At 37.8% G+C, this 19,033-nt stretch overlaps 1 protein-coding gene across 1 annotated transcript in view; it reads left to right on the top strand.

Moving 5' to 3' along the window:
- The window catches only part of LOC134746936 (ankyrin repeat domain-containing protein 6), a 116,377-nt gene extending 98,239 nt beyond the window's left edge, over window positions 1-18,138 (top strand). Inside the window, exons 3-5 of the mRNA XM_063681506.1 lie at window positions 14,242-14,343; window positions 14,861-15,055; window positions 15,541-18,138. Coding sequence (XP_063537576.1) covers window positions 14,242-14,343; window positions 14,861-15,055; window positions 15,541-18,138 — 2,895 coding nt within the window. The remainder of the gene's footprint in view (window positions 1-14,241; window positions 14,344-14,860; window positions 15,056-15,540) is intronic.
- The last annotated feature ends 895 nt before the right edge of the window (window positions 18,139-19,033 follow it).

The following is a 19,033-nucleotide window of genomic DNA, read 5'->3' as shown; positions in this document are numbered from 1 at the left end:
ACTCTTTGATAGAGAAAGATAGTCTTATTGCGATTCCTATAAGAGGAAAGAGAATATAGTGCCATGCTTTGTCCTTATCACCGACCGGGTTTCTTTTCATGGTCGGAGCATAGGTAGGAGGCGATGGCGAAATACGGAAATTTATAAGAGTGAAAGAGAAAAAGGATTATGCTGTTGCCATACATTATCCTGTCAATACATGAATATGTCTTTCTCTTACCCCTGGTCGCTCGGTTTCATGTCTATAACTACTATACTATGTCTATGGGATGATCTTAAAAATAAGTAGTCTGTCAATTTACGACGTGAATTAATTTTTATAATCTTGATGAGGTACCCTGATAAGTCGAGCTGGTTTTGCGAGACGACAATATAGGTTTTTAGAGATCCGGTAGTTTGGACTTTGGGTATTTTGTTACCTGTTTATATTGCCTGTCATTTTATCTAGATATATTTTTCCTATGCTAATTTTATGGTTGACGTATTTATAGTTTAGTTTTTCAGACAGCCTACAATATAGGTCTCTATTTTCAAGCACTAACATGCATGAGTAGCGGTCTCCGCGCGACGCGGGTGACTAAAAATACCAGTAATACCACGAATTAATAAACTATATAGTGGATGTGAAATGACTGCTTTCTTCTTTTCTTGATGGACTTGAGGGCGGTGTTGGACTTGAGGGCGGTGTTGCTCGTAGCCAATGTCACGTAAAAGGGTAGGAACAAAATAAATGCTCTTAGAGCACGACGCTGTTCGGTGGTTGTTGTAGTTGTCTCGTAAAACCGATAGCTGGATTTTACGAGAAGCACGTGGACTACCGGCCGTTGACTCCAAAATGGTGGTTAAACACGCTTTGAGATTAATTCTCCATTCACTGCACACTACCACATAATAAAGCTATCGATATTACACTTTAAACAATATTAATGAGCAAAAAACAAAGGAATTAATCACGAGGCTACTATCAAGATGGCGTTCGAACCGGAAGTCCGAAATGACTGCTATTTAGTATATGCAAAGATAGATATAACTCCGTAATAGATGGATACAGTCTAAGGAAAAAACCTGCCTCGAAAATCACGAAAATTTGATTCTCGATCAGATGGCGCCACTAGTTTTGGCCTACGCTCGTATAGAGGGCGTTGACGGTTTCGTTTGTTATTTATAATTTTAACGAATATCAGTGAAAGAACATGGGTCAAAATCATATAAAAATAATTAATGCAAATAAAAAAATCATTTATCAATATTTAAATACATTTTAACGTATTTTTATAAATCTTCATTTTTAGTTCTAAACTATGTCGATAGATGGCAGTGAATTTACAGTGGTTACAAAATTTACTATGACAGTGACAGTACCGCTCTATCTTATCCGTCCTGCCTGCTATCACGGTTCAAGAGTTACAGCCTGGTGACAGACAGACAGACAGACGGACAGACGGACAGCGGAGTCTTAGTAATAGGGTCCCGTTTATATATACCCTTTGGGTACGGAACCCTAAAAAGAGACTAGAATACCTGTATATACGTTTTTTTATGTGTGATAGCGATAGCCTGATAGGAGTATTTTTTAAATTGGTCTCCTGTTACACTTCATATAATTAGTGTAGCCATTGAACGAATCTCAATAAAAAATGTGGTTCTACTTCATATCCATTTTAGATGAAGTAGATAACGTTCACACACACCCGATATAACTTAACCAAAATTAGCAATCAACTTTACGGTTAAAGCTTTACAATTCATTTTTGTATGTTTCAAACTAGGACTAAAGTTCGCTCGAGCACAGGCGTCTTATTCGAAATTTATAAATCTTAATCTGATGTGACATTACTCGAAGTGCATCTGGCTCTTATTTATTAGTGTGCACGAGATGTACTGCGAGTAATATAATATCAAATAATGTAATGAATGTTCGAATGCGGCCTTAGACAGCGAACGTGTGAGTTTTTCTATCGTAGTAACTCGCTTGGATTATTTATGATTATAGCGCAGTGGTTATTTAGAATTAGCACCTTATTTCAAAGTCGTTAGAAGTTAAAATTGATTGCCAGCCTTTAATAACCATGTGAACTAAATCGGATTGGTCGATAGCATTCCGTTGATGGCTTATTTTTTTTAATGTTTGCCTTATTGATTGCCAGTGCGCTTTTGTTTTTTTTTTTAAGTATGGTCACATTAGAGATGTGTATAATGTGTATTACTATAGTTGGTCAAGCAAATCTTGTCTAAATTTTCTATGGGACGATATTCGCCGCCTTTTGCTACTGACAAGATTTGCTTGACCAACTATTATATCATATTATATGACTTTAGGTACTTTATATTATGACCCAAATTTTTCATAACGGCGTAAAGGTGCGTTTTTAATACCAAAAATTACTTTTTTATATATTTTTTATATATTTATATATTTATTGCTTTCACATTGGTAAAATTACAGATGTTCTTAATCGATAATGTATCACAACATGACAACCTGTAAGGGTATTGCAATTTTATCTATCTACTCTAAACTAATACATATGTAAATTAAACACAGAGATAACATTACACAAAAGTTATACCTACCTAAGCTATGTATTACTTATATGTCTATTACAATCAAAATATTCTTGTATATAATAAAAACAATTACTCGTTAAATAATTTTTCAAGCAGTTAACAAATTTATCATATTTTTGCTCTCCCGCTATTTCCTTTGGGAGACTATTGAAAATTCTTATTGACATATTATAGGTCAGTGGCCTCAGTCACCTCACTCGTGTCTCGATAATTAAGCACATCTTCAACTTGTCTTTGACTACACTTTGTGTTTCCCGGAAAATAAAAACCAAGCGGTTTTCAGCATTATTGCGAAGGTAATAAGAAATCCCATGGAAAATATAGTAAATGTCATCAGTAACTTGGTAAATTTTTATGGTTTATTTTGACATTTTTGATTGGCATTTTATGCTTTTATGGAGTTTCCTATCGGTTTATAATTTGTTAAAATAGTAAGCGTTTTTAACGCTACTCGGTTTTTGGCGTTTAAGTCAAGATAAACTTTAATTTAATTGCTTTAAAGAAGTGATTAAATTGAGAATGTTTGGTATTGTGGAGAAAGTTTATTCGTGTAGGAGATCATTAATAAATATGCTGTAATGATAAATCAGAACCCTAGGTAGAATTCCAACTTAGCAGCATACTTGAAATAGTATTTTATACAATCGTGATATAACAGAGAGCTTTTCAGTCGAGTACCGTGTTTAAGCAACGAAGCTTGCTGAGTTGCTTAAGTTGAGGTACGAGATTGAAAAGCTTGATTATATCACTATTGTATACAATACTTTTTCTACGAGACAAAAAAATAATACTTTCAACTAGTAGAATCATATAGGTACACAAACCAAAAGTATACCGCTAAGATACGCGAGCTGCCGCAGCCCGCGATACCTTCATACTCGTACGTGCCCCTGGCCGCCAGGCCCGGCGCCCTCGGCGGGTTGGTCAACGACACCTCTAAATTCAATTTTAAAACAGTTTTTTTCTCTATTTTGGCCACCGTAGCCTATGGAGACAAACAAGCAACGCTAAGCAGTTTTCGTAGGGTATGGATGTTGCTATATGAAGGGTGTCACATTCGCGTTTCTGACTTACGAAGCAATTGTTTCTACTACAACATAAAATAAAATGTTTTTGTTAGCCAACCAATCACAAAGCAGATGCGACGCAGCAGCGTGTTTAAGTAGGCTAATTTGCATTGAATCGAGTCTCTTTAAACAAATAGTTATTTGTTATACAAGGGTGCAAAGTTGTATTTTACCTGCGAGTGTGGAATTGAAACACGAGCACGCGAAAGGATTCTATAGTTGAACCACGAGCGAAGCGAGTGGTTCTAAAATAGAATCCTGAGCGTAGCAAGTGTTTCAACACACGAGAAGTAAAATACATTTGCACCCGTGTGTAACACAAAACTTTTCCTCTCACTATAGCGAGGAAAGTGCAACATCCACAGGCGTTAGATCATCTTCATCACTGGAATCACTTATTTTGTACGATATTATAACAGAAAACACTGGAAATCCTGATTTTTGCGTGAGTCGGTGAGAATTGTTTTTAAGTAAAAAAATTGTTGACAAATGACAATGTTGACATTTCTGTTCTGACCTGACGTATGAAATGTCAACGATGCGTTTTGAAATTGCATCGACTCAACTTGTGCGTTCAGAATTATATTTAACATCATTATAAAAAATCTAACGTTTCTTATGGAATTTTAAGGTTTATGACTTAAAATTATTAAATAAAGCTAAATTTGGTATTTTTTATTAGATTCTCAAACCATTTATTTAATGATAATTAATATCGAACGAACCATTTTTATGAGCGTTTTACGTTTTGTTATCTGTCAAGCTACTTAAACACGCTCCATTCAAGGTCAAATTACTTTCCCCACTAGTGGATAAAATGCGTTTTTCCCTGCTTGTTTTAAAGGATAAAAGACGGCTTTCCGAGCTAGTGAGGGGAAAAAAATATTTTATCGAAATGTATGAAGTTCTATTTTCAAAATTTTTATAATTGACTAAACCGTATCGATAAAATTCTTATGCTTGAGTCGGAAGTGCCATAGACTATCCAACGTTGAAAAGAGTAAGGTTGTAGTGTTGCTTAGGAAGTTGTAATACACAGATTATACTCGACGAGTAGAAAAAAGTATATACTTTTTAATATAATTTGGATTTAATATTAGGCGCACCCACCATGCAGCAAGATGGTTTTTTTTTTTTAATTTTTATTCAATATTTTATAAAACATTATCTAAATACGCCTCTCGCAGTCATATCAAAACGCATTGTACCTTCATTTCCCGTGTCCATAGTGATGTGGAAATATCGATAAAGTATCGATTTATTGCTATTGCGAGTAGTGTCCATATTTCAGCGCTCGATACCGGCCATTATGGCCGTGGATATTCTGTTTTATACGAAAACGATTTGAATAAATCAAACAATAGAGTGGATATTGGTGCTATATTTAACCGGTACCGTGAAATATTCGTTTTTCATACCTATACAATAGGAATAGATAGATAGTTTTAAATAACTACATAGATTGTCCACAACTTTTGCGCAAAATAAGATTTAGAGTGCCATATAGATATCCTAGAAAAAAGATAGACCTTCTGTCTCCGGTATTTAGGAAAACCGTCCTAGGCGCCAATTCACCCATTCCACGACTGTGTAGATTGTTAAACAAGCACGGCCACTGCTGTGACGTTCATTCTGACTCATTGCCCAGGTTCCGAAAATTATTAAATATTAACATAAAAAAATAGTATGTGTATATACATACCTTCATTAGGTTGTTAGGTTAGGTTGTTATTTAGCCATTAACTGTTACTTTAAGTTTACTGTTTCCTTTTTTTTTTTAATGCTGTGTTTACCTCTAATTAGTTATGCATCACTGAATGTTTCTTATGGTTTAACGTAAATTAAATGTCAGATGTAATAACTGTTGGTAGACCTTAATAAATAAAATAAAATAAAAAATAGTAAAATGTACGCATATGATTTGTTACAGGGGGGGGGAGGAACAAGGGGTGGGCGTAATAATACCTATAGTAATTAAAAAACACCTTTAAAGAACAGTACAGGTTGCCATAAAAATCTTAAATTGAGAACCTTCTTTTTTGAAGTCACTTAAAAATTAAAACTTTTCCTGTCAGTCCAGTGGGTATTTCCTCAGTTTAATTTTTAACCTTTCTCCGTAATATATAACATGCACCTAGGCTTATAAATATTCATCATCGTAATGCTATGGCTCTTAACTTGTGACAGTAATTAGTGAGTTTTGGTGACGATATTGTTCTTATGCAATTGTTTGTTGCCTTTTTAAAAAAAAATTGTTTTGTATAAAATTTTATATGCATAATTAATAGGCATAATAAGGGCACCAATAATCTTGATTATCATAAGCATTCTCAGCTTTACAACACTGATAACTCGAAAATTATGGGGTTTAGGTTTACTATCTGATTCTATCATTCAAAATCATTTCACTGCAAATTGCAATAACAAGTTTACCATACAATGAGACTGAGCTTTGTACTCAATGTAAATGTTAAATAGCTCTTTAATTATCTCGTTCTGAATGTATTAAGTCGTATAATGTTGTTAATTTATTTTACGACTAAGCCTGGATAATACTTTGTTTAAGTCACTCAATTGAAATATTTTACTACCAACCAGTGTCCATATTTTATTATTATTCATAAAGGTATAATATTTTTATATAATGTGATATTTATACAGGTTGTTTTATTATCTGGCCATACTCTGAGGAGAGAATATGTAGCTCATACTGAGAAACTTTTACTATGGAGCCCTCCACGAAATCGCGAAAATAAATCAGCTGTTCCAAAGAAAACACTGACATATATAGGTATGATTCGCCGAAATGGAAAGTACAAAAATTACACAAATATAAACTGTGACACAGGTCCGTCTATTGTCTAAGCTAACTTCAACGGCATATTTTCATAAAAATCTGACAATACCACACTTTGTCATTGCAAACGCCATACAGAGTTAGCTATGTTATTTTGTTCCAACTAACAAACTACGCAATGAGTTCCCCAGGCTTCAAGATATTCAAGATGGCTCCGTTTTCGCGCCATTTTTTCCGTATGTTGTCGCGTCGCGCATTGGTGTTAATTAAATGTGGCGGCAAAAACTCGAAATGACTCAAATGTCACCCTTTAATGATGCCGCGCTAAGCATAGTTTGTTTATAAATAAAACTGCTACTTACTGTCTGTTGAGGCCACAGACCTAGTAAAACGCTATCGGTTGAGGCAATGACTTTAACATTGTTTCTTATGATTTTACGATGGGGATCTGGATTTTATATATTGATTCCACTAAGGAAATAATAGTGCTCGTGTAGTCCTAGGTGAAATGGGATAGTTTTGAGAATGAGTTAATACCTATCAAAAATTAAAACACACTACTAGGGTCTATTTAGGCACTGCAGTGCTCCGAATTTTACTTTAGAATTTTTTATGGAATTCTTCACGTCATTGGGCTTTCAATTTACCTGCCTACACATTTTAACTTGACACGTAAGGTCATTGTGGATATTCAATTTTTAGTTTGGTACGTCGCTCCTTTGCGCTACCGACCTTCTGTGTGTGTACAAACGTAATAATTACTAAGAGTTAGAAGCGACGAAATATCAATGTAGACGGTCTTGACCACATAAACCTTAGCTACAGTCCGCGCGCGAATTCCGTGCACGGCTGAGGAATGTTAGGAATGTTGGACGTCATGACAGAGTAGTGTCATTTTGTACGTACGGGCGCGGCGCACAACCCCCCCACTTATTCCTCGACCTCCGAATGCACGGAATTGGCGCGCGGACAGTATGCATGCTCGATAACGCATAACAACATCCCATAGGCTGATCAAGTTAAATTCAACATGTAGCAAGCTAAAGAACATGCATTAGTTGCATTTTATGCACACCACCTACCAATCTCCATGCAATTTGAGCAACCTGTAATTTATCATGACGGAATGATCTGTTGACATTTTTACAGCCTTTTTTATGACATATTCAATTAAAAAGTAGTCCGGTGGCCAATCAACGTAAATTGTAACTGGAGAATAAAAGTTATTAACATTTAATAACCGTTGCGTCGGTGATGGAACGCCGAAGCCGTCTTATAAATAATGTGGGTAAGACAAAAATGTCGTTAGGTAGGTACCGTACCTGAATAAAATAGCGAGTAAAAGCTTTTTTAATTATAAAACTCCCTTGAGAATCGCGAAACGCGTTACTATTAAGGTATTAAGTAGAATAAACGCTAGACATGTTTTAATCAAATTTTCGAGGATCTTCTTCACCGAGCACCGACTTTACTGTTTAAACGTCGTGCGCTCGACCAGTAAAGGCGTGCGTCGGTGCTCCGTGAAGAAGATCCTCGAAAATTGGATCGAAACATGTCGAGCGTTTCGTTTAGTCGACTTAATAACCCGTGAGTAACACGTTATAACTTTATATACTTAGATAAAAGCATGATACAAATGCACCCCGTACTAACAAGAAGTGAGTACCTATGCTTATTTGATTGAAGTTAAAAAATACAAATAACTTTTGTAGGTTCATGTATACATATATGTCACATATTATTTTATTACAAATTCTAGCAACAAAACCAGTCATAAATATATTAAAAAATATACATATGTCAGAAATAAAAAAGTAAACTTTAATAGCTAAAAACATAACAGCCATATAAGGCTGCGCATGCAGTAAAGGGTTAAGTAGGTAAGTTTAGGTTTAAGATAAAGTAAAGTTACATATCAACCGCTAACACAAACGCAAAGGAGCCTCGTCTGCCAACAAACCACTGTGTGGTTTGGCAGAAGAAAATATGTATTTAGTTGTATAATAAGTAAGATTTTTTAATAAATGTTTTTTTTATATATTTTACCTACTTGAATTTTCATGCCAATTGTCAAGTTTTAGGTTATTACAGCATGCCGTTGAGTTTTGTTATTGTTGAAAATGAAATCGTAAATTCGATTGTATGGCGGCGGCTTTACATAATCGTCATTAAATAAAACTATGAAAACGGATTATATCGCGTATATTGAATTTATAATACATTCCGACGTTTCGAACTCTTTACAGCGTTCGTGGTCAACGGGTGACCACCGCTAACCGCGGGAGCGGGTGAACGCTGTCACAGATTATATAATACTAGACGCTGTTAAAGAGTTCGAAACGTCGGGATGTATTATAAATTCAATATACGCGATATAATCCGTTTTCATAGTTTTATTTGAGTAACTATCGCGGTAACCGAAGATAATATTATAATCGTCATTATTAAGTGACGACCAAGTTTCACTCTTACTACAAGCTTAGAGCCATACTAATAGTAACATAACAGGATTGATTTTTGTGTTTTTTATTTTGCTTTTACTAAATTAGTAACTGTCGTAGTTATAATGTAATACCTTGTTAAGTTGAAATAGTGTCAAACTTATAAAATATCAAACCCGTTTCTTAGCCCTTTAGTGCAATTATAAAATTAAAAAGTATACCCATAAACGGTACCTATCCAGTTTCAAACGTATCTTAACCACTTTTCCTATTAGAGCTGCGTATAAATATTAATTCCAATAGCTACCGGGCAACGCATTTTTTACTCATAAAAGTCGTAAAATTACTCCGGCATTGCTGCATATTAAATGCGTCGAGTTTAGTTGTGGACACTGGTGGTCATAAATATGTAACTCTGCCCTTTCGACTTTGAAACGTATGAAAAAATAATAAACGTACAAAACGTATAAAACGTACTTACATCTTATAGCTTTAAACGAGCAATTCTTGTATACATATATATATGTATATACATATTTATATATTTCGGGGAACTCGGAAACGGCTCTAACGATTTCGATGAAATTTGCTATATGGGGGTTTCGGGGGCGAAAAAATCGATCTAGCTAGGTGTTACTCTGGGAAAGCGCGCGCTATTGAGTTTTTATATGTTTTCCGAGCAAAGCTCGGTCTCCCGCCGGATATGGAGAGTATAATTTGAGCTTATACTTATACTATACAATACCGATCTGTCAGTGTCACGTTTTTGGTTGAAGAAATGTCACTTTTAACACTGACAGATCGGTATCGTATCGCTGTGATCTCTTATAAGCATTGTTCGAATTGGGCCGTTCTATCACTAGCGTTTCATACCGAACGCCCTTTATTTATGCGAAAGTAGGTAACTATTGTGTCCCCTTCGATTAAACTACTGAACAGTTTTAATGATGAGTATTAATGAAAGTTTGATACGTAGAAAGCTGAATCCGTCCATCTATACCTAGAGGTTTAGCTTTCTACATATCAAACTTTACGGACATATTATTCATGTCTTTACTTAGGAAATGTTGTCTTCAAAACGACTATTAAATAGGTTTTTTAACGTATATTTTTATTTACAATGCAGCCATAGACAGCGAAACGAAACCATAGATAAGAACTTTATTTATCACCCCATTACTCTGAATATACCACCTTAATCCTGCCTTATAGGACATGACATGCGCATGATATTAAATTATACTAGAAAACGTAGAGTACTTTACCGCTACGAATAATACTAACGTATTTTAAACCTTATCAGGATGGATTAAGATTCAAGTTGAACGTGAATTTGTTTATTTCAAATGAAGTCATAGATGTATTTGGTAAATGCAAGTTGGACGTATTGACCGATTTAATAGCCAATTATGGCGACCACAAATCTTTTAAATGGCAGTCGTTATAATGTGAAGATGGAATTTAATAGTACAAGCGGGATGTCTTTAAATGTGCTAAATGCACAGTAGAGCGCTTTATTAAAGACAGGTATAAAATAAAAAATAAAAACCGCTGCTAGTCATTTCTGCCAGGAGGCCTATCGCAAATGGCGAAATTCGGAAATGGGTGTAGCCTGTCGCAGTATTTTACATATTTTTATACATATGACGACGTGCGGGTAACTCCACTAGTTGCAAATGTTGCAAGCGCCCCTAGGCTGCGGTAGCTGCTTAACATCAGGCGTGTCGTACGCTTCCGTCCGTCGCCGTGCCGTCCGTCGTGGCATAAAAAAATCTAGAATAAACTTAACCGCAAAATGGCCCTGTTTGAAAAGCATTACTTGTAAAATAATCAGGATAAATACATGATTAACGTCTGTTGGATTAAAGGGACCCACTCTAAAAACTCCCATTGCATAACAAATGTCAACATTCAATCTATCAATATCTTCCTGGAATTAATAGGTAACCACTACGGGGATAAATATTAGGAAAAGAATTCCATACTTACGTAATAGTTTGCCTGAAACCATAAGACGTAAAAATAATAAGTCTAAATTTAAATCTATGTTTAAAACTTTACCATAATATATTGTAGTACTTAATTATCTACTATAACTACTACAAGTTATAGTTGGTCAAGCAAATCTTGTCTGTACAAAAAGGCGGCAAATTTAAAAAATGTAGGCGCGAGTCCCATAGAAAATTTGAATTTCGCGCTTTTTTCTACTGACAAAATTTGCTTGACCAACTATATTTAAGTTACCTACATAGGCTACATAACTAGAGACTGATAACCCCACAGTCAAACTCATTGTTGAGTTTTGCGGGGCTATATTTAAGAATACAACTGTATTTTATTAAATAAATAATATAAGAAATGAAAATCCTCATCAACTTTTTCCATATAAATCATTCATTTGTTAGCTTTTTAATCTAGTTTGCCAGCCATGTTCACATTACTATTACCCGCGTTTATTAAGTATTTTATACAAGAACGTAGACCATAATAACTACAATATACTGCCCATTTATAGTGCTTATTGCATTGATATAAGGTGTATAATGGGTCAGTCGTTACTATGCCGTTAAGTTTTTATTTACTCGTTTACGTTTTAATGGGAATGCGCATGGAATAACTAGTTTTCTAGTCCATCGCCTCTTGTATGAGAATGAGAAGTTCTCAGTGTAATTATCTTATAAATAGCTGTTAGTTACTTAGCAAAGACAAGTTAAGAATACAGACGGGTAGTCCATGCAAAGTTGCGTTCCTCAAAATTATTGTGCAGACATGTTTATTCCAAAAATTGGTGGATTTGGCAGCCAATTGCAATAATAACCTAAAAGTTTCTTTATAGCAAATGCTATAAAGAAACTTTTAGGTTATTATTAAGGTTAAGGTAAATACCTTAAATATCATTACAGCGTGCAACTAAATCACATTCACTCATTTGTCCAGCCCAGTACCTTTTTCAGGATTTCGTACCACAAAGATAAAAAGGAACCCTTTTGGTGCGACTCATTCCGTATTTCTGTCTGCCACATCGCTAAATATCTCGGAAACTACTTACGCTATCGATTTGAAATCGATGGAACAGTTAATTTGCAATAGTTTTCCATGTGCAATGATTCACCTAACTAAACTCTCCTGCCGACACAAATCATCATGTAGCTACATGTATTTATATTGTTTATTTATGTAGTTTATAAAGGTATTATAGTATATAAATATTACTAGTTTGTATATTGGCGTTAGTATTAGAATTTATATTTAGAAAATTTTTGTTTCGCATCGCACTGCACCCAACTTAACTAATTTCTGTTTGGCCCAGTGGTTGACTGGTAGAGAATGCCTCAAGGCATTAAGTCCGCCTTTTGTACTTGTTCTTGTGCAATAAAGTTTAAAATAATTAAATAAATACAACAATATTTTTATGGATGTTTCCAACCTCTATTATATACAATGTCTCTGAACGCAGTTATGAACTTTATAAGTTTAAAGACCTACCTAGGGAATACCACTAAACTTTATTCCGTGTAATTTCAACTTTATAGCCATAAGAACTATATTTAATTTTTAATGAAGCCGATCTAATCTAAACAGAAGAGACTTATTTCAATGTTGTAGCAAGACATATTGGTGTCACGAGTCCAATTTATATAAATTATATAACAACAGAAAGAGATGTCAATTTATATGTATAGAAGTACAGGCACAGGTGTCACCAGCCTGGTAGCCTGGTCTGAAATCCAGAGGCTCAACAAATTCATACATACATACATATAATCACGCATTTCCCGGAGGAGTAGGCAGAGACCACGGATTACCACTTGCTACGATCCTGACATACCTCTTTCGCTTCCTTCACTTTCATAACATTCCTCATACACGCTCGCCGGTTTAGGATGCTCTTGACCTGGCCTTTCTTCAGGATTTCCCCGATCTGATCAGAGAAAGTCCGCCGAGGTCTGCCCCTTCCATCTCCCGTTTCTACCTCTCCCTTACACAAACAAATTCATACATGCGACTTATGCGGCAAGAAGTGCCGTGCGGCGATAGGCCGCGCTTTTTGTAATGCATTGGCCGCCTCAACCGCTCTTGACACAGCGTTGCAACAATCATCCGTCTGGGATGCAGTGGCCATTGATGATAACATAAATCATTCAATAAATATTATGGGACAATTTTACTTAAATCGTCCTAGCCCCACAGTAAGCTCAATAAGGCCTTTGTTGTGGGCTTGTGGGTGGACTACGATGTATATACCTAATATATAGATATAGATTAATATTTAAAATGTATACAAAACATCCATAACTCAGGAGGTATGCGTGATAAACACATAATAGTTATTTGTTATACAAGGGTGCAAAGTTGTATTTTACCCGCGAGTGTAGAATTGAAACAAGAGCAAGCGAAAGGATTCTATAGGTGAACCACGAGCGAAGCGAGTGGTTCTAAAATAGAATCCTGAGCGTAGCGAGTGTTTCAACACACGAGAAGTAAAATACATTTGCGCCCGTGTATAACACAAAACTTTTCACCTCACTATAGCGAGGAAAATGCAACATCCACAGGCGTTAGATCATCTTCATCACTGGAATCACTCATTTCTTTACGATATTATAACAGAAAACTCTGGAAGTTGTGTATTTTTACGCGAGTCGGTGAGAAAAGTTTTTTAGTAAAAAAATTGTTGACAATGTTGACATTTCATACGTCAGAAATGTCAACGATGCGTTTTGAAATTGCATCGACTCAACTTGTGCGTTCAGAATTATATTTAACATCATTATAAAAAAACAAACGTTTCTTATGGAATTTTAAGGTTTATGACTTAAAATCATGAAATAAAGCTAAATTTGGTATTTTTCATTAGATTCTCAAAACATTTATTTAATGATAATTAATATCGAACGAATCATTATCATAAACGATTTACGTTTTGTTATCTGTCAAGCTACTTAAACACGCTCCATCCAAGGTCAAATTACTTTCCCCACTAGTGGATAAAACGCGTTTTTCCCCGCTTGTATTGAAGGATAAAAGCCAACTTTCCGAGCTAGTGAGGGGAAAATAAATTGGTAAGGGTACCTAGATTTTAACCCGAAACCTCCTGCTTCGTAGGCTGGGTCACTATCTAGAAGGATATAACCAACGGAGACGCCACGTCTGTAATTTGATGTACAAAAAAGTCTGCCAATTTTTGCGGGGGAGGGGATACGTAACGTCAAAATAGCCATGTCAGATAAACGTCAGTCCATACATTGTGTATGACCATTGGCCGACTATTTTCGACAGAGAGGAACGCCTGTTAATGGCTACTCCTTTTGATTATATCCTCTTAGGTCACTTTCGATCGAATTATTAACAGTACTGCTTTTTTCAGAATGGCTGTAGCGCGTTGCAGCGCGCAGCAGCAGACGGGCATGTCGAGGTGGTGCAACTGTTACTGCAACATGGCGCCGACCCTAACAAACAAGACCTCGTGGTAAGTCATCATCATCATTTCAACCTCCAGTCGCCCACTGCTGAGCACCTTTCTTCGTGTACGCGCCAGCGCGCCACTTATCCCGGTCCTGGGCTAGTCTCGTCCAGAATTGCCCCGCGATTTTCCGAAGGTCGTCCATCAAACGAGCCAACACAGCCGCCAGCCAACGAGCCAGGCGCTCCTTTCATCCGCACATCCATCAACATTATGGCCCACCCGCCATATCTCTGCCTGGCGACTTGTTCGTCCCAATCCCTTTTAAGCTTGGTAATTATGTCACCCACGTCTTGTACGTTAGTGCGGGGTCGTATATCTTACATCTTACACTCGTGGTAATCTTGTATCCTTCTTTTATTCTCAAAATTGGAATTTTCCGCTTGCTTGGGTATCGAGCAAGCAGACAAGCGGGAGACAAGCATACATTTACTACTTGTTAATGATAACTGCCTTAAATTGCTGGATAAAGGGTATATCAGATGCTTATTACCTGCTTATTAAATAATAACTATTGTTACAGCACGGCAACACCGCGGTCCATGAAGCGGCCTGGAAGGGCTACTCGCGCTGCGTCGCGCTCCTCGCCGCGTGCTGCGAGCTGCGCGCACGCAACGCGGGCGGATTCGCGCCGCTACATCTCGCCTGTCAGAACGGACACAATCAGTCTACTAGAGAACTGTTGTTGGCTGGTGCACCACCGGATTTGCAGAACAATGTAAGATTTTTCGCCTCCATCTTTGATTCCCCTCTTATTTTCTGTGTGACTCCGTGCGATGGGAGCTGCGCGCACGCAACGCGGGAGTCTTCGCGCCTCGACATCTCGCCTGTCAGAACGGACATAACCAGTCTACTAGAGAATTGCTACTTGCTGGAGCGCCACCGGACTTGCAGAACAATGTAATTATATTCCCTCCTTTTTTGACCATAAACAGCGCCAATAGACAAGAGTTCGCAGTCATAAAAAAAAACAATCCATAATTTTTTAATGACTGCTATGTTTTAGATCTTCCTAGTACAGTCGCCATCAAATATATCGGAGCGGCCGAGGTGCTCAAAAATATCTGAACACGCGCTCTAACGCCTTGACAATAGAAGCGTGTTCAGATATTTGTGAGAGCCTCGGCCGCTCCTATATATCTGATGGCGACTGTACATTTATCTAAGACACAACAAACTAACAGTGTGTTATTTGGTTTCCAGTACGGCGATACGGCCCTCCACACGGCGGCGCGCTACGGGCATGCGGGCGCCACCCGCATCCTCATCTCCGCGGCGTGCCAGGTCGCCGCGCAGAACAAGAACGGCGACACCGCCCTCCACATAGCAGCTGCCATGGCGCGCCGCAAACTCACGCGCATCCTCCTCGAAGCCGGCTGCGACAAAACACTCATGAACCACCAGGGTGAAACCGCTAGGGATATAGCCACAAGAAAAGGCTTGAACGAAATCATTGCTATTTTGAACACTCCAGTAGCTAAACAGAAGAAGAAACGAGACAAAAGCAAGGAAAGAACTATAGACGAACCTGACGCTCCAAAGAAAAAAGATGGAAAGAAAAAGAAGAATGTTCACTTCGAAACGCCAGCACCAGTCCAGTGGTCCCCATACGGATGCCATTACTATCCGGACCCGAAATACTTCCCGAAGCCCAAGCTAAGCTCGCTTCCCCCCGAGCCTCTTAGAAAAGGCGAACAGTACTTCTTAGATTTAGCGGGGAACATCAAAAAAGGTCCAATTGGAGCTGGATACACGTGCTACTGCGCACCTTTCTTTAAACATATGGAAGAGAAGATGAATGAGGATAAGAAGGATTTGAAACGGCACATAGACAGGGCTCATGATAAACTCGATCAGAAAGTAACAGATTTGGAGATGAAGACGCAAGGACAGATATCGGAGTTGACAAGGTTTGTGGCCGCAGAGAGAGCGTTATGTAAAGAACGCCATCAGCATTTAGAACACTGGCTGACGAGAGGCGTGATGTTCAGAGCTTCAGAGAGAGTCAGAAAATTAGACTACAGCCCTAAAGGCTCCTTAGACATACCTCCCATGAAAAGGACGAGGAGTCTCGAAATCTTGGATCATTCTGAAGAGTGGAATAAAGTCAACAAATTGGTAAAGAGCTTCAATCAAACTGCTGAGCATTATGAAAGCCATCCCAAGGAGCGACCTGATAAACAGACGTCGAAAAGTACAGAAGTGTTAGACACCAGGTCACCTCCAACTCCTAGAAGAAAGTATATTCTTAAGAACTCTATGAGCAGTGATCAATTAGATGCTGGTCCAAGTCGTATGTCGAGATCCCCTCATACTACTGCTTCAGGCCCCAGTCCAGATCAGAGCCGCTTACATAATGTCACTGCTGAAATACATGTAAAGGCGAATAAAATATCTATATCACAATCACCAGTCTCCATGGAGGTCCAAGGATACAATGAGAGATTCGCCTCACCTAGTCGACAATCGAATACTAAGTCACCCAGTAGCAGCAGAGACTTTAAAGTCAGTGATTCCGAAGAAAGAAGAAGGGATCAATCTCCTGGCGTGCCAGCTTGGAAGAGTCAAGTTTTACAAAGAACGGCAGACGATATTAGAAAAAGAGTCATGCTCGAAAAAGAAATGTCCCAAGTCGTTATGAGAAACAACGCGAAATCTTTAGATATATCGCAAGACGGATACGTTAAGCTTCATAAACAACCAAGCAACTACCAAGTTCGAGAAGAGAACAGCGTAGAAAGAGAACCAAGAAAGTCGGTTCAAGAGTTAGTAGCGCAAGTAGAACAGCAAAGATGTCAGACTCCTGAAAGAAAGCCCACCGAAGAACCTCTACCCTCCGTCTCTCCAAACCCTGGCATACTCAAAATGCCTCAACAACCACAAAGACCAGCGCCAGTGTTAAAAGAAAAACCGCCTAAATCAAAACGCTTCAGTTTGCATAACCTCATCCCGTTCCCAACTAGAAAGACCTTCCAAACCCCACCGAAAGACAATGGAAACAATTCAGAAAGCAGCGACGAAGAGGACAATCCAATTAGAACAACCAACACACCCGGGCCCATGAAGAACACCAATCTACTCCAAACTCTTCCTCTACCTAACTACGAAACCATGTCCACCAAATCTCAATCCCCCGCCCCGCAAACACAAAAACCTTACCCACCAGACTTAAGACCCATGATCCCTAAGGACGCCTACTTCCACGAGATACCAAACCGTCAAAGCCACCAACTGCCCTACAGAGAAATGATCGAAAATGGCCTACCTACTCCTCAATACAACTATGACTATAACCAAACAGGTCTACCTCAAACACAAGTCCAACCTAGAAACCGAAACCCATTATACCACCACCAAACAGGCGTTTTCGACGCAATGATGCAAGATCACATTATAAGGGAAATGGATAGAATACCTCACTGCTACAGCGAGCATTTGGACCAAAACACTGAAGTAGAAATCGCCAATCAGAACGAATTTGGCTACTATGACAATCGGCCGCCTTATTACAATCCAAAGCCAGTTCCAGATCATAATTTACTCCACAGCAGGCTTCAATCTCTAGCTATTAACACGCATTTGACAGAAACACAATCTCAAACAGACAGGGAGTCCCATAACGACTCAGGTTACAGTACTAAGGTGTACGGGAGCTCGCAGGGGCCGTCACCAAGTTTGTCTGGACACGTTGACGGTTCCGACAATCTATCTGGTCAGCGGATCAATATTGTGCCGAACGGGAAGCCAGTTATGCCCATTGGAAAGCCTGTTATACCCATTGGGGCTTCTAGTTTGGTTTAACCTTCTCTTGTCAACTTTATAAAATAGTTTTTTTTTTGTCTTTTTCCGTTTTGCTGATAATTCTTTATCTATGGGCGCAGTTGATTTAATTGGTCATGAAATTGGTAGTTCGGTATGGCTTTGACGAGCAATGGTGTTTTTAAAAGCTTAAACTACCAAAAGTGACCCCATATCTATTCTTTGTGTGTGCATTTATCGTTTTAAATAATAGAAGCGAAGCTCACATACTTAGATAACTTAGGGGTTTCACTCACGTATTTTTAGTCACTCGCGCGACATGTTTCGGAGAGCCTAGGTCTCCATTTTCAAGTACTAACCCTACCCCCCCCCCCCGTAACCCGTCGTGACCGCTACTCACAAGGCACTGTTAGTACTTGAAAATGGAGACCTAGGCTCTCCGAAACATGTCGCGCGAGTGACTAAAAATACGTGAGTGACGCCGCTAAATTATCTAAGTTAGTATGTCTCACGATAGTTTAAATATGAAGCTCACATCCTTACATAGTGTACACTTTTACACTTTAGTTACTTTGGTTTTGAGCTACGCAAGACGGCGGGGTAGTATGGCAGTTCAACATATAAATGTACCTACGCCTTACAAATTATCACGATTAACTAATAAAGTTTGGTATTAGATTGAGAATATTGTCATTTTTAATACGATTACTTACAGACAGGTCAAATAACCTGTCAAAAAAAGAGGAAACTAAGTCATAAGATTACTTTGCCTCTAAGAAAATACTCATATGGAGTATTTTGTACAATTAAATACTTGTTTAAGTAAATTGCCTGTAGAATAATCGAGTACAAATACTTTAATTCCACGTAGATTTAGATATTATATAGATTAAGCACTCAAAATAATAAATATAACTTTGTATGTATGAATCACAGG

Source organism: Cydia strobilella, chromosome 13 (assembly GCF_947568885.1).
Source record: "Cydia strobilella chromosome 13, ilCydStro3.1, whole genome shotgun sequence".
Taxonomy (NCBI): domain Eukaryota; kingdom Metazoa; phylum Arthropoda; class Insecta; order Lepidoptera; family Tortricidae; genus Cydia; species Cydia strobilella.
Note: the sequence above shows the minus strand (reverse complement) of the source record. Positions and strands in the feature narration are given on the sequence as shown.